The sequence below is a fragment of the Amborella trichopoda genome, chromosome 7, assembly GCF_054954075.1.
Source record: "Amborella trichopoda isolate Santa Cruz 75 chromosome 7, AtrichopodaSantaCruz75HAP2 v2.0, whole genome shotgun sequence".
NCBI classification, from domain to species: Eukaryota; Viridiplantae; Streptophyta; class Magnoliopsida; order Amborellales; family Amborellaceae; genus Amborella; species Amborella trichopoda.
The window spans coordinates 14,110,680-14,128,125 of NC_142342.1; the positions used below are offsets into that span (position 1 = coordinate 14,110,680).

At 37.8% G+C, this 17,446-nt stretch overlaps 1 protein-coding gene across 44 annotated transcripts in view; it reads right to left on the minus strand.

The window, feature by feature from the left end:
- Positions 1–17,446, minus strand: part of LDA (limit dextrinase) — a 67,802-nt gene that overhangs the window by 15,221 nt on the left and 35,135 nt on the right. For 34 of the 44 annotated variants that reach the window (XR_016059385.1, XR_016059384.1, XR_016059394.1 and 31 more), the window contains 2 exons: positions 15,494–15,584; positions 4,376–4,447 (listed from right to left, as the gene is read on the minus strand). Coding sequence is in view for 33 of the 44 variants with exons in the window: in XM_006837876.4 (XP_006837939.3) it covers positions 4,376–4,447; positions 15,494–15,584 (163 nt within the window). In the remaining 11 variants the exon portion in view is untranslated. Of the gene's footprint in view, positions 1–4,375; positions 4,448–15,135; positions 15,325–15,493; positions 15,585–17,446 lie in introns of those variants that run through there. The other 10 variants (XR_016059391.1, XR_016059388.1, XM_088872191.1 and 7 more) reach the window with 2 other exon arrangements.

The window sequence follows — 17,446 nt, forward strand, 5'->3', positions numbered from 1 at the left end:
ACTATTTATTGTCCAACTTTGACAAGCCAATCATGAGCCCTTTCATCGAGACTGTGGGTCATGAGTCCTTGCTGGGTTGCATAAAAAAATAGAAGCTGATTATAATTCTTGGGTCATGTGAAGCACCCACATTGTCGCTAATTTTTTACCAATTGGTATCAATCCACTTCTAAAATATTTTGTTTTGGTATTACAAATGTTTTTATGACTTTTTACAAATTTTTCAGAATTCTAAAAATTTACTACTGTAAAATTCATTAAAAGGGTATTTTCAAAATATTCAAAACTTGGAAGGTCACATGTGGGGAAGAAGGATCTAGCCCCCACATGTGTGTGCCACCATGGTGGGGCATGTGGCCTTGTGGGGCCCAAACAAGGTCCCTAGGGTGGCAAGCCACTTTTCTTTTCTTGCTTTATGTCCTATCTCTTAGTTAAAAAGTCGTTAATTAGGGAATCTTTAAAATTTAAAACATAGTTTTATTCCTTATTCAAGTGGGAGTTTTAAAATAAAAAAATTATCTTTCGCTTCCTATAAATTATGGAAGATCTAGATAATATTAAAAGTGGTTATAATTTAAATTTAAATAGAAGTTGAATTTGGGTCAAATTATAAGGAGATAAGTTTCCTAATTTCCAGCCAAAATCATGGTGGCTGATATGTGGGATGGATGGCTCAGATTTAATCTCTCTCTTACTCCACAGATTTCTTAAATGGTCAGGCTGAAAAATAAGATGAGGAATATTTAGATGGAATCTTACTTTAAGTGGGACATGGATTCGTTCTATTTAAACTTTTTTGAACCTCTCTCTCAAAAATATTACAAGTTCTCTCTCTCTCTCTCTCTCTCATTTTTCTTCTCCATGCTCCAATTTTTGTGTCCCTCTCCTCTCTTTTCATGCCATCCTTTCTTGACCTTTTCTACTAGTTCATGCCACCCAAAAGAAAATAAAAATAAGGTCCGATAAGTGAAATCTTAAATTAGAGCTTGCTATATGTTTTAACCAAGAAAAGAGATGCCCAGCCTAGAGTCAATTTAATTCTCAAGTTCAACACTTATTTGTTCCTATAGGGTTTCTACAAACCTTAATAGAGTTTTTGAGCTCTCTAAAACCTTAGATTGGAAGGTATTGCCGGTAAAGCTTCGCTATCTCAGAAATTTCAGCAAGACTTAAAGGGCTAAAAGTGCGCCATTGGCCAAAAAATCGGGTGTAGGGGGTATCAAGACCTATGAGGATAACTCTAGGCATCTTCGAATAAGTCTTCCTAGCTGATTTAATTAATTTTCTGACATATTTTATATTTTTCTATGAATTTACAGGAACATATTTTATACTTAAATCATAGTGCATCATTTGTTTTGGAAGTAAAAGTCAAGATCCTAGGCTGTGTTTAGGGTTTTAAATTTGGCTGTGTTTAGGGTTTTAAATTTGATTTACAGCAGTATATAATGGCCCATATAAGTGGAATTCAGGTATATTGATAAATAAAAAGAATTTTTTTAAAATTATTACTAAAGAATTCAGGTATGTAAAGAATTTGTTCCTTACACATGAACGAAACAAGCCATAAAAGAAGATAATCAAAGTACATATGTATAGTATACTTTTGAAAATTCAGCACCACTCAAACTTACAAAGCAAAATTATACATTAATGGACTTCATAAAACTCATCACAATATGATCTCCATTACATCAACATACATATGCTCAAGTATGCAATGCACCATGACCATGGGAAGCCAATCGGAGCTCTCGGGTGCTTGGTTTACTGCCTTGGGTCTTAGCAATGTGCCATTGGGTGACAAGCGATAACATTACCATAAAATCGGGCTAATTCATCATCTAATAAGTGGGAAGCCAAGCATCTACTGCTACATACTTAAAACATGGAAGGATTTACAGAGATCCAAATGTCAAATAATATAGAGAAATCGTGAGTGAACAACACAAAACCAGTTCTATCGAGTTCACAATTTGGCTCACAGATTTCGGCTTAGTTTCTTCTTATAAAATCAACAATTCAAGAGATCAAGAAGAAGGTTTAAGTGATTGATATGATAATGAAAATCTCATAAAAATATCAGCAAAAAATACTCCAAAATTCAAGAAAGAAAGCTCAGGGAAAACTATGTCAAAATGTGCATAGATGAAGCTTTTAACTATGTCAAAATGATCATTCACAGGATCAAAGATCTAATCATCAAAGGCTCATGATCTTAGTCTATCAAAGTCAAACCGTTGTGTGACTCTAAATCCTCAAAAATAAATGGATTGCAGGTGCCACCCCTAGAGGACATGCGCACACATGGTGCAGGGTTCCTCTCTTGGCACATGTATATAGTTCTAACCAGTGGATCCCAAGAAGAGCGGCTTCCCATGCTCTGCGATTGTATATGCACATGCTACGAGAAGGTTCTATGAGTCAGGAATTTAGGCCAATGTCTTCTATTGGACCAAACCTTCATGTACAAGGTTTTTTGTCATCAAGTTCATGTGAAAATCATATTGCCTTGGCCCATCACTTAGTCATGAGGCATAAACATAATAACCAACCCTGACTAAGAGGTAACCTTCCACCCTCTTAGTACCTCCCATCCATATAAATCTTTTGCATGACTTAATTGGGGTTCCATGACTCTTGGTCCCAGAGCACCAAGATCCTAGAGTCATGTCGCTCTTTTATTCTCGCTAAAGTTAAAAGCCATTGAAAATTTTGGAATTTAAGGCCATAAAAGGACATAATTCCAAAATTAATCTCACTATATTGGATGACATGTTAATTACTAGTAGTTGAATGACTCTCGTATTCGAAACAAAAGCTTTCTTGTCACAACACCTCGCTATGAAAGATCTTACAGAGCCATGATATGTTATGGAAATCAAGATCACCAGAAATAGAAGAGACAACCATTCAGTTATCTCAAGATATATATTGCAAGAAAAAAAAGGAAAGATCTGAAATGGAAAATTGTCGGCCCATACTAAACCCCATCGATAAGAAGACTAAGTTAAGCCTAGCCATGTGTCCCACAAGTCCAAAAGAGAAAGAAGCCATGCAAAGAATTCTGTACAAAAGTGCATTTGGATAACTAATATATGCAATGTTCGGGACGAAACCGGACTGAACATTTGTTCTGAGTATGATTAGTAGGTTCTAGATTAATCTAGGCACATAGCACTTGAAGGCAATAAAAGAGTTTTGTGGTATTTGAAGGGAACCGTTAATAGGAACAAAGGGTCTCACACACCACCCTAGTTAGGGTTTGTGGCGGGAGGTATACCCAGCCCTAGTAAATAGGGAGGTGACTTGTGGCATGCCCTAAGTGTTCCAACAGAGTTATAGAAACCCTATTACTGTTATGCTCTCATAAGAAGCCTTAGTTTATGAGGTATTGCCTAAGGAAGCATCTCAGCTCAAAAACTTCAACAATGCCAATAGGATCAGAGTGCGCAATCTGTGAAGAAATCGGATGTAGGGGATAGTAAGTCCTATGGGTGTGACCCGACGCAAACTCGAGTAGGTCTTCTTGGCTGTTTTGTATACTTTCAGTCACATTTACATATTCATTCTGAATTTCCGGAAATATTATTTATATTTATTGTTAGTGAAAGCTTGTCTTTCATTCTTGGATCGTATCTACTTGTTTTCACAGTAAAAGGAAAGATCCGAGGTTGTATCTAGAGTTGGTTTTCTTATTTACAGCAGTGCATTGTGGCAATTGTAAGTGCAATCAGATTGATTAATAGAAGAAGAGGAGAAAACATTTTGACTTTACTCCCTTGAATTCCAGATAGCCACCTCTTTCAAAGGAACAACAATATTTTACTGTTAAAATTCAGAGATGACAGCTTCAAGGCACTAAGTCTTATAAACAACGTTTGGAGCATCTAGCAAACCATGAAACACATTGCATAATATGGTACTTTCTAGCTACATGTATGATGTATGAGTTACATAAACTGGTCGAAAGAAATTATAGGGATGCTAAGGAATACCTCATTAGAAAACAGACATATCCCATAGCTAACAAAATAAATCCCCAGATATAAGCAACAAGTTAGATAGTCATTTAGTAAATCATGACAAGCAAATTACAACTGGACTAATTGAGATAATGATTCAAGGGGCATTTATCCCCAAAAGTACACTAGGATAAGAATGGGAGAGTATCCTTGACATAAAGTAAGGCATCATATTAGGGATGAATGACACTCAGATCTCATCAATTTTAGCATTAGTGCAGGAATGGAATATTATCAGTATACAAGACCTTTCCTAGAAATAATTCACCTGAAAAAAGAAGAAGACTATTCCTAGAGACAAATAATGACAGAAAGAAGAAAATTTTTTGTTAAGAGCTAGCATCTAATACCTGAATATGATCTTTTAGGACTGCAAGAGTACGTTCAGTAACATCCTCTCCCCCATAGTCATGCTCATTAGGCTGGAAAAATGGCACAAGAGAAAATAAATAATGAGTTTTAATCTCAAACTAAGCAACAAAATATATTCTCCTAGAACAAGCACAAGGCCAAACAAACATCAACAATCTTCAATTTTCTTTACAACAGTTACATGAGTTGGGGACTTCTATTTGATGTTAAGGCTTTAATGGGCTTTGGTAAGATGTGGATAAGTTGGACACGTGCTTAAGTGATGACAGCCTCCTTTTCCATTCTTGTCAGTGGCTCTCTCCAAAGGTCTCTTTAGAAGTTCAAGAGGGCTAACAGAGGGAGACCCCTCATCCCTCTCCTTTATACGATGATGGCTGAAATTTTGAATTGATAGATTCATCATATATATGCATACTCTGCTGCCCTTGTTGTGGCTTTTGGATAAACCTGTATGGCCCCCATGTTGCACCTCTAATATGCAGATCATGCAATAAATTTTGGTGAAGCCATCATTGAAGAGATGGGAAATCTAAAGCTTAACCTCAGCATTTTTGAGAGCCTGATGGGGTAGAGAATCAACATAGCCAGGGCATTCTTCTGGGCTTAAATGTTTTAGATGCAAGGTACAACAATTCACAACAGCTTTGGGTGCATGTTGACTAGTGAAGGTCTTCTGTTCGGTGTTGGCAGATGCAACACAACAATCTGGGATCGCGTAATTGAAAGGATTGAGAAAGATTAGCCCCATGGAAGGTATGTTCCTCTGCATGACAGAAAGCAATGATTAAGTCCATTTTAAGCTCTATGTCTGACTATTATATGTCCATTCTCCAAGCACTCTGCAGAGTCGTATAGAAGTTGGAGGAGATTCAAAGGCAATTTATATTGCAAGGAAAAAATGACACAAATGCTATTTAATGAACACTTGCAAGCCTAAGCAAGCAGGGAGGCTTGCTTGAGGCATCTGAAACCTAATAACAACACTTTAAGCAAAATGTCCAAGATTTAGCAGGGAAGACAAAGCCCTGTGGAAAAGGGTCACTGTTGTGAAGTATGGGAGTGGGAGGAAAGGATGGATAATCAGCATAGCAAGCAGGCATTTCAGAGTCTCCACCTTCTACCATAGCATTTCCTTAACCGTGCAGATCTTTTTGGAAGGGATTCCAATCAGAATTGGAAGGGAGGAGATCTTTCTAAATGATATTTGGTGCGATGGGATCACTTTTTGAGAGCAGTCTTCCATACCATTTTGAGTAGCTCTGATCCCTTAGTGAAGAACGGAGAGTGTTACGAGAGAGACAGAACCCGATATTCCAGAGGCAATTAGATGAACATGAGTTGAAGATCTTTGCTTTATTTTGGATCATTAAAATTTATTTGTATTCCTAAATCTGACGTTGGTAGACTTGTTGATGAAATATTTCCAAAGCGCATTATTCGGTGAGGTCTTTCTCCAGGACTCATCTCAATGAGAATGCCCACATTCCATGAGTAGATTGTTTCAGGAATATTTCCACACTCCCAAGGTACTGTGCTTTAGATGGCTGGTGGAATTAGATACAAGATCTCACTAGAGGGCACTTCCAACATTGGGGAATAATAGGAAAAACTAATCTGCACAAGAAAACTTCCTAGCCATAACACTCTCCCCGGAAAACACAAATGCAAGTGCATGTACAGACATGCAGCACGCAGGCACTCATGGACACTTGTACACACATGAACACACTTTTTTTCATCAACCATACAAAGGGCCCCCTCCATACACCAAGAAGGTCGCCACCCATTCTTTTTGACAATATTGCCTCTTTGCACTCTATATAAAACCCCTCTTCACTCCCCCCCCCCCCCCAAAAAAATCTCTCTCTCTCTCTCTCGCTCATACACACACACATACAATTAGATATTGAAACACAGCAATACCCTATGATAAAATTGGTCGCTTGATGCATCGCAAGAGGGTTAGATAAATCCAACTTCTCACACTCGAGCTCAGCATCTACAAAAAGTTTAGACACAGAAACCATTATGGAAACATGGCATTCATGTTTAGAAGCATTCATGTCAAGAATGGCATTCATATCTAACTCTTTGCCCAATTTCACATCATCAGAAGAAGACCCATTAACCACATTCATTATTGGGTTGCTCTCCCTACCAAACCATCAATAACCACCGTGAGCTTAATGTTCTACCAAACCATCAATAACCACCGTGCTCTTAATGATCTATCTCCTGCAGGTACTCTTGGTGTTCAAAACATCACAGATTCCTTCTCCCTCATGATTCAAATTTTTGCTACCATCTCAAAATGACGCCAGACAAACTTGGATGTTGTAGGTTGTTGTCACTGATGATGGGTAAATGGAACTTACAGTAGAAAGGTTTACAATGGTGAATAGGCAAATACCAATGGATTGGAAATGGTTGTGACAGAGTTGGAGGATAGGCTAAGTCACTCTTTTATTGAATGAAAAAAATATTTTGAAACTATTGTTTCTCTCACTATATCACCGGAGGGGCCATATCAAAATCGCCCAACCTAGGTGTTGATCCCACTCTGAGATCTCGCTCTAGTACTGCCAGATAACCACCATTGGACTTGATCCCCACTTTTTAAGGATCGCTCGTACCCACTTGACAACAAGAGAACAAAAAGGTGATTCACTTGAATCTTGGTTGCCATCGTACTCACTCTCTCTCTCTAATGCTTTTGGATGTTGTAGACTGTAAATATTGCAAACAAGTAGCTTGTTATGCTTTTAGATGTTATGAAGTGCACAATTGTAAATAAAGCAGATACTATTTATCAATATAAAATCAGCTCACTTGTATATCATTTATCCCAATAAGCCTCAACATAATAATTTTTTATTGTATTTGTTGGGATTACTGTTAAATAAATTACACCTCAGAGGAATAATATCATTGCTCTTTTGTCTCCCATTTATTGTGTGCCCATTTTCTGCTGCATCATGTGGGATAATTAGATATTTTACTTTGAATACTTCTGATTTTTTTAACATTTTAATGATTAAAAAATTGTACAGAATCCGCTCCCGACCTAGGGAGCTTCCAGCATGTTTCAATCCATCACTCCTGCTCGCACTCCAAGAAACTATTAAAGAGACAAATGTACAATTGTGAGAAACTATTAAAGTGACAAATGTACAATTGTGTTTGCGATTCAGCAGAACCATTAACCTATTGGTTAGTGATAACGAGTTGGATTTTTGCTCCACTCAACCAAGATTTGTGCAAGCAAGAGGACATACACCTGAGAAAGGAAGGGAGGGGGTGGGGGGGGAGAGAGAGAGAGAGACCATTGATGAGAAGATAAAAAACAGAGGGAAAACATAAAGAAATAGAGAAATCAATGCAGCTAGACGTCTCAAGAAATTTCTTTAAAGACGGACTCAACAACATTCATGATCACCACTTTAGCCCCGTCCTCAAACAATTGAACCATGCCAAATTATAGTTATTGGAATTGCCCAACTATGGTGCAGATCCGATATAGGATCTTACTCCAACACCCCATGAAAGGGATACACAAGGCATTGCAAATTTTAGAGGCTCAATTCCAATTATTTGGGATCACGACCCTTAAGTTACTTGGGATCCAAAGTCCATACCACATATCCTAGGGTTCATAGCATGCTAGATTAAGGTTCCATTTGCATGAGCTCGAGAACCGAAGTAAATATATAAAGTGTCGTAAGTATCAAAACTTTGCACTTTTTGTCCATGTGATTTCTGATGGTATTAGGCTATATTGTCCCTCTTGTCCTTTTCAATTGGACACCACTTCGAAATTCGAACCTGGGGCTTCAACTTAATACTTTTTAATCAATGAAGAATGGCCATCACTTGGGCTTGGACTTAATACATAACTTTTTTTCTTCCAGTGAAGAAAGATGACCACTTGGCCAAGATTGTTGTTACATTACATAAACTCATAAATTATACTCCAAGAAATTCAAAAAAAGTAATTATATATTATAATCAAATTTTAAATTTTTTCTAAAAATTTCAATTTCTTTAAACTACAATTATATGAGTACAAAAATATTAGATATTATAGAACAATTTGATTTCAAAGAAATTGATCAAATATAATTTTTACAAAAAATATTGGGAAAATATCTCCGTACACCCTAATTTGGCACACAATTTCCCAGTACACCCTCAGATTTCAAATATATCTGGTCGCACAAAATTTTCCAAAAACCCCCTAAACCCATTTAACCCCTTTTCGTGACATAAAGTGGTTCCAAACAAATTTCGAAATTACAAACACAATAGGCCCTCTTTCTCTCTCTTATTTACCATCCGTCTCGTTTCCCCTCTCTCTCTCTCTCACACACACACATACATACTCCCTTTTCTCCTCCAACCCCTATCTCTCTCTCTCACCCTCTCTCCCCTAAGCCTCTCTATCTCTCACACGCTCTCCCAATGGTGGTTTTCTCTGTTCTGAAACAATGGTGGGTTAAATCTTGCTAATAATTTCACATGTCCTATCCTATGCTCTTATCTAACGATCAAGCCCAAGGGCTCGAGGATGAGGATTTAAAGTGCTAAGCCCTGCTCCATTAGGCATTGCCCAAGCTTGAAGATCGCCCATGCAACCCAAGCTTCAAACCCACAAGCCCCCAATTCTCAAAGAACTGGAAGTTACAAAAACTCAAACCATTTGAGCCCTTTATATAAAGCCTTTTCTGAAAATCTGCATCGTGGGCTATCCAAATTTAGACTGGGGAAAGACAGATTCTAGGGATTTTCATAAATGGGTTTAATGGGATAATTGTTTGGGCCCAAAAACCAGAGCAGCAACCCCTGCGATCACAACTAGTTCTAGAACTCCAAGACGAAACAAGCAGCAGCAGCTAAGCCCTGCATTACCGTGGCTTCTTCTCCTTCTATTTAGAGAGACAAAGGGCCTCTTCCTCATAAAGTGCTCATTGCTTCCATAGCTTAAGCGAGAGTTAATGCAGCAAGTGCAGGTGATGAAGTTGGGGATGAGAGGGAGGGAAGAGGTAGAAGAAGCAGTGATCACCATCTCTCTCCATAGGGCAAAAATCTTTGTTTTCTCTCTTTACAAGGTAAAATAGGGGCCTTTACATTCTAGCCCACAACATATGGATAAATGAACAAATATATTTCTTCCTTAGTACTTTCTCCTTCACCATGTTATTCTTACTTAAGTGGGGCAGAATGGTATTTGACTAGATGACCAAGCTGTTCAACAAGGTGTTGAAAATAAAGAAAATGCCAGACGACTGGAGAAAAAGTATTATGGTAGCTATTTACAAGAACAAAAGAGATATAGAATTGCGAAAACTATTGAAGGATCAAACTTATGAGCCACACTATGAAGTTGTTGGAGAGAGTGATTGAGCAAAATGGAATGAGTGTATTAGAAAATCAATTCAATTTTATGCTAGGGAGGTCAACAACCGAAGCTATTTTCCAACTTAGCCAATTGATTGAGAAATTTGGGAAGAAGGAAGAAGACCTCCACATGGTCTTCACTGATATAGAGAAAGCTTATGATAGAGTGAGAATTGATTTGGTGGGTGTTGGAAAAGAAATGAGTCAGATTTACTTGAAAATGCATAATGGATCAATACATGGTGTTTAGTAAAGTAAAATAGCAACACAATCATATAAAGCATAGATAATACTAGAGAAAAACTGAGAAGGATCGGCTATTATTGCTTTAACAACAATATGATAGTGTTGCAAACCTATTTTTGTGAGATATCACATTTCTCATAGGTTTTGAGAAAAAAAAAAGGTAATGCAAATTTAAATTTTCCAAATACCATAATTGTTCGACGTTAAATCGAATAACCCAGTTTTTCATGATAGTTTAAGCGATAGGCTCTATGTTTTTCATCATCATCATCATCATAGCCTGCTCTCAATTAATTGAAGTCGGCTACACGAATCTTGATCCATCATTTTGCTCTATTAAGGGCCATACTTGTAGTGAGGCCATAAGTCCCCATATCTTTTAGAACTACTTCCAACCACATCCTTTTGGGCCTACCCCTTGCCCTTTTCGAGCCTTCCACTTGAACTACCTCGAACCTCCAAATAGGTGTTGCAGTAGGTTTGCGCCACACATGGCCAGCTCACTTAAGTCTACTCATTCTCATCTTAGCGCCTATTGATGCAATACCTATATTTTTCCGAATGGATTCATTTCGAATTCTATCCCTTCTTGTCTTGCTACAAATCTATCTCCACTACACTCACTCTATAGATTTAGTGTTTTTTATCTGCCCAACATTCTGCTCCATAAAGCAAAACTGGTCTCACAATTGTCCTATGTTTTCATATAGAGGACTAATATTTGATAGTTGACTATTAAGGAATTCAACATACAACAAGTTGTTCTCCCAAAGAGTATAAACAGGCAAAGACGAATACATCAATAGAAAGAAACTAAGAAAAAGAAAAAATGTGGCAAAGAGGGGAACCAGAGAATGAAAGACGATAGGTCATAGAAAGATCAAGAGAGGGAGAAAAAAAAAGCAACATAGGTATTAGCTCATAGATTCCTCGTGTACAAGGTTTATGATGTGAACCCCCTCAAGTTGTCCACAAAGTCATTGATGCCTCTCTAAAATTATGATTGAAGAAACAGTCTACTAGATGATTAACATGAAAAATCTCATCCATTCCACCCATTATGAACCAGGGACAACAGGATCCTAATCCAAGCATTCCTGAAAAAGAGATTGCCAAAAACACGAATCATAAGGAAAGGCCAGTCCTTCAATGTTTGTCTAATTGCAACCCCTGTGGACTAGAGAGAGAACTTCACCCGAACCCAACTATTTTTAAAATGACTCCCACCCAAGCAATTCCAAATTGGCTAAAGCAATGTTATCAAATTTGCTTCGCTTCAGCTGAAACGGCTAGGTCTTCCAATTCAGGCCATGAACCCCAACAAGCAGATCATTCCCCCGTTAAAATGATAATATTGGTAAAATTTTCATAAACCCCCTTAGGTATTCATTTTGGTTGAAAGTATCCTCAGATATTAAAATAACATCAAAAAAGTATCTCCATGATATTCAAAAAAATTGAAAAGATATCTTGATATGAATTAAAATTTTAAAACCAAATTCGTTCTTTTTTTGTCTTTTTTTTTTTTGAAAATGGTGACAATATATTACTAAATGGTGATTATACAAAAGGTTCACAATAGAAGTGAGATGAAAGCAGCCCATAAACCAAGTGCTCTTAAACATCAAATGTTGTGTATAAACGAAAAGAATAAAAAGAGGGAGGTGTCGTTAACCGCACACATATCGGGTGCTCAACCACTTGTGCTAGTACAGAGAAAGAGTAGAGGTAAAGATAAATTGAAAGAAGGTGGAGAAGTTAAGAGAGAGGGAAGGAGGAGAGAGGAGAAAGATTTGCAATACATCCGGACAGGATCTAGGGGAAGAGTGAGAGAGAAAGCAAGAGGGGGGATAAAATACGGGAGAGAAAGAAAGGGGGGAATAGATTAGGGAAGGGAGAGAAAGTAGAGAGAAGTGAGGCACCAATTTGACTTGTGCGATTGTCAGGTAAAAGGGAGGGTTGAGGTCACCCAAAAGCCGGTTACTCAAGTTACACAAGCCCTATGTAAGAGGGAAAGAAAGAGAAGGGAAGCTAGGGGATAATGGTTCTAGCTCATTCCTTTAATCATGATACCTGATCTAAGAAATGAAGGGCTAAGATCTCTTCACCCCAAAGGTCTCTAAGATCTACGGTCAAAATAGACCCCAAAACCCTAGCCTCCTCTCTATAAATATTCTTTATGGGGGTGTATTCTCTACACTAGTGAGATTGTATTGGTCTCTCTCTCTCACATTGGCAGGTATGCCCCACTCTCTCTTCTAGTTAGGGTTTTGAGTTGTTTTGAGCCAAGAGTAAACCCTAAGGGGGCACGCCCAATCCACTAGAGGGTGGCACACCCTATACTAGATGGTACTTATGTTATCGTCTTGTACTATGAGATTGCTCCCATGTGATGCTCTCAAGAGATTTTCCCTAGGCTTCCCGAATTATGAGACAAGGTCAGAAGCAAGATCCCATGTGCCATTGGTGGAGGAGACTTGATGTGGAGTGTACAAAGTCCTTAGGGGCAACATGAGGCAAGATATTCAGTTAATCTAATGGCCCCATGTTTCTTGATTCTTCATGCATTGTATTTCTATTTGATTGTAAAGAATTGCAATGGTATGCAAGTGAATATCGGAGATTTTATTAGGGTATAATTTATGAATAACATTGTAATTTAGGACACTTGTAAGTGTTCTAACCAGAATGAATAAAAGAAAGAAAAGAAAAATCTTAACTATATAGACTTGGCTAGATCACATTAACTTGCTTTCATTAGTTTCAGAGCGGATCTCTTGCAGCCATATTATTTTTGGTTTTGCTGCTTTTGTGAGTTTTGAATCAGAAACTCGGGAGCTAATGGCTTTGTGGGCAAGTGATGGACCTCCGAAAGAATTATTGGTGCAATTTGAACACTAGGAATCTACATATTAGGGTTTTGAGTTGTTTTGGCGCACTGTTAAAGACCAAAGGATGAAATATTTTCATGGATCTAATATATTTATATTTGTGTTTTCTAGAATAGTTATCTCCGTACAAAGTTTCCATGGGACATTATGTGGGGATTGAGAGTTGAGGACTCATCATTATGGGGTGCCAATTTTGATCCCACAGAATCCAGGAACTATGAATTACGTTCCATGAATTTTTGGAGGGGATCTGACTGTTATTCACCCATTTTGAATCTACTTTCAAACAAAAAAATGTTGATCGAGAAACCCCCTGTGGATTGAGAGATATGGTTATTTTACTAAAGAGCACTCAAGCCTGTTGCTTTTGCAATGAAGATTGTTTCTGAGACATGGATGTTGTGATTTAATATCCCTGATTAACATAATGTTTTGAGGCCCACACCAAGTATTTATATTGTCTGTTTTAGTCTATTTTCTAACAAATAAAAGTGAGAGACACTCCACGGAAATTTTGAGAAAAAATTATTTTATTGAAGAAAGGTCATCTTGAATTTCTGCAGTTCGATCTATTTTTCTGTGATGTGGATGTCTCTATTTTACACGCCTATTTAACAAATTGATATTGAACCTACAGCAAGAAATTTGTTGTCATTTTGAGTCTACTTGTAAACAAAAAAGTTTGAAAGGGCAAAATCCATGTGGGTAGAGAGAAAAGGTAATTTACGGGAGTATTCATCCTGGAATTCTACAATATGACCTGAAAAATCTTGTTTTGAAAAATCACACCATGATATTAAATTGTGGTTTTGAATTTAACTTTCAACATAAACGTTTGAGGAAAAAACTCTCTATGGATTGAGAGAATATCTTTTTATTGAGGGATGCTCATCCTGATTTTCCGTTGTATGAACTGTATTGTAACATGAATGTCACCAACTCATAGACTCCCTGAATGGTGTGATTTAGGGCTAAAAAGTATGATTTTGTATTTTTTAGTCTATTTTCATACTAAAAAACTTGAAGAAAGAATTCTCTATAAGTTGAGAAATATCATATTTTCATCAAGCGATACTCATCTTCTATTCTGTAGTAAATTGAAAGGTGTGTCTTGTTAAGTCATGTTTTTGTACTCCCTTGATTGGAATCCATTTCAGGCTCATTCTAAGTTTTATAGTGTGCCATGAGTATGATTTATGACAGCAAAACTTCAAAGAGAGGTCATGCAATATTAGGGAGAAGAACGAAAGGAGAGAGAAGTGAAGGCACCTGTTTCACTATGTGAGTGTCAGGTAGAAGGGAGGGTTGAGATCACCCAAAAGCCGGTTATTCAAGTGACATAAGCCCTATGTAAGAAAGAAAGAGAAGAGATGGGAAGCTAGAGTAGAGAAGACAGCCAACAGATTTGGGTGGGTGCTCAACACAAAATTCAAAAGTAAAGAAAATAAGAAAGGGAGAAGCGAGAGGGAACCTATTTAAGGCATGGGGACCACCCACAAGCCGGGTGCTCAGCTGCTGATGAATGGTAGAGGAGCCAGCCCGCAGAAGATGTGCTCTAAGTTAAGCTATGTCTGGAACCCTGACTTTGCATAGTTGTACCTGCAAAAAGAAGGAGGAGGACTGGGGCGAAGAGGAATGGAAGATGAAGGAAGAAGCAGGTAGGAGAGTGAGGTAAGAAGGACGGAGAGATGGAAATGAGGAGGTGAGACTAAAAATCAGTCAAAGAAGTTAAAACAAAATTAGTCAAGAGGTAAAACATCACCATCAGCATTAGCCTCTGGCCAAATATGATAGAGGCGTACTCGAAGTCGCCTACACAACTCTAAAATGGGAGCAAGAAGCCAGGGACACTGATTTCTGTTGCTGGCCGAAAGTATAATATTCACATTATCCCCTTCAACAATAAGTTCATCCCCCAGCTAGGGTTAAAGCTAGAGAGACCTTCTAGCAAAGAGTTGGCCTTAGCCCAAGTGAAGCGACAAGTGCTGAAAAAGCCAGTGAAGGAGGAGAGGATATTACCAAAAATGCTAGAGAGACCTTCGAGCAAATAATTGGCCTCAGCCCAAGTGAAGTCACAAGTGCCAAAAAAGCCAGTGAAGGAGGAGAGGATATTAGTAAAACAGTCTCTGAAAATCCAGCTATACCACATGGTCCTGAATTTCCTAACTGGCAATCGTCAAAGTTTAATTGGATGGTGCCCTGATTGGTTGCACACCAATGAAATACCTTTTTATTAAATGCAAATTGATTGCTAACATATGATGCACAAACTACTTTGGACAATCACAAATCTTGTCGACATAGAGAGTACCACAACACAAAAAGCATTACAAACAAAAAGTATTTGCTCGAGGCCCATAGTAATTCCACATTCCTTGCCTATTCACCTGCACAACCTAATTGCCAATATTTACCACTTATTAGATAGCAAACAATATTTAATAGAGTAAACATCAACATTACTGACGACCACTATGTACAAATCGATATTTAGAAGCACCAACATGACAAAGGGAAAGTCAGATTAAATAGATTAGCGTAAGCTAGGGTAGTCACAACAATTACCTGCAAGGATAAGCCTGTCACAAAGCCTTGTTGAAGCGGAGGTCCAAATGGAGATCCACCAACTACAGCATCACGTATACGATCATTGAAGCTGCACAAGAATGAGAATCATCAAACTTTGATTCAAGAAAAGTTTGAAAAAATCTTGGCAGCATATCCTGAATAAGAAAGAAGCACAATCATAAGTATTCACACAAAAATAAAAATCATGGCAGCATATAAATATTCTTCGCTGAGCATCAGAATGTTTCTTCCCAAGGTGACACTGTGCTTGATTTCTGACATTTTTCTCCTCTCTCGAACTCGAAACCCTATACTTTAGGCAAGAAAGCTATGAAATAGGCATCGAACATACTTGTGTAATTTTTTGGGGGATAAGTTGGACACTAGGATTTTTTCTTTTGTCTTTTTCTTGGGGGCTGGAAATGGAAAGAGTTTAGGGTAAAAGTTATTTTCGGCAAAGGAAAGTGAGATATCTTACTTGGAATATGAGGTTGCTAATACACCAAACTTCATCCCCAAGAAAAGAAAAGTCATTATTCTAGGGTTGTTGTAAGTCATGGATATCGTAGGGTTTCAAGCCCAACTGTGATACCATGTTAAGATTGAGAGAGAGAGAGAGAGAGAGAGAGAGTAATATTCAAGCACAAGTAAATACATATATTTTTCACACACAATAACTTGTAAGACAATGTGCCCTATATCAACACATATTCCTATGGGGGGGTATACTATGGATAGGTCCACATGCAAAAGAATTACTACCATTACAGCAGGAGTTACAAGAGTTGTTATAGCTGGTTCTAATGGGTATGAGGTCCATTGTTCATAGGAGTTGCAAGTTTAATGGGTATGAACCCGAAGCACTATAACAGCCAAATCATGAGGCCCATTATGTATGGGACTTATAGTAGTTACATAGGTTTTAATGGATGAGCCCTAATAGTTGCTACAGCTATGATTTTGATATAGTTGTTTTATAGGTTTTAATGCTATGATTTTTGATATAGGAACTTGAGAATCACAGCAAAAATGCATAGCATTGCGGAGAGGAAATGTGTCACTTACCCTCAAGTAATAACTACTACTCCATAATAAAGTAAAAGGTTATCATATGATGTGTAGGTCCTACCACGAGAAATGAAGGAAAAAACATAAGGTATGTTTGTCCAACTAACAATAAACTTCTCACAAAACATAGTTATACAATTGGGACATTACATTCTAGGAGTGCTCATCATCAGAGCCTTTGCCCAACTATTTGGGGTCGGCTACACGAATCCTGGTCCGTCATTTTGCTCGATCAAGGACCATACTCTCAATGAGGATATAAGTCCCCATATCTTTTCTCACTACTTCCAATCATTTCCTTTTGTCCAATTGAACCAACTCGCACCTCCTAACAGCTATTGTATTGGGTCTCCATTGCACATGGGCAGCCCATATAAGTCTACTTTTCCTCATCTTATCGCCTATTGAAACCATACCTAAGTTCTCGCGAATGTATTCATTTTGAATTTTATTTTTTCTTATCTTGTCACTCATCCATCTCAACATCCCCTCTCAACCACACTCAACCTATAGGTATGTTGTTTCTTGACTTCCCAACATTCCGCCCCATAAAGCAAAGCTGGTCTTATAGCTCCCCTATAAAACTTCCCCCTTCAGCTTCATTGGAATGCGGGAATCACATAGAACTCTGTTTGTACATCTCCATTTTGCCTAACCAGCTCCAATTCTATCTGCAAAATCTTCCTCAATCTAAACTCCTTCCATCAATCTGTAAAGTCCGCTCTTTTTGGTATTTCTTGGCCATCAATTTAAACTCCTTCCATTTCTACTCCTATTATTACTAAACTTGCTTATCAACAAAATTTATATTTAAAAACCATAACACTGTATATTTGCATAATCCATGACTCAATTGAACACTACAAATATTTACAGATATTC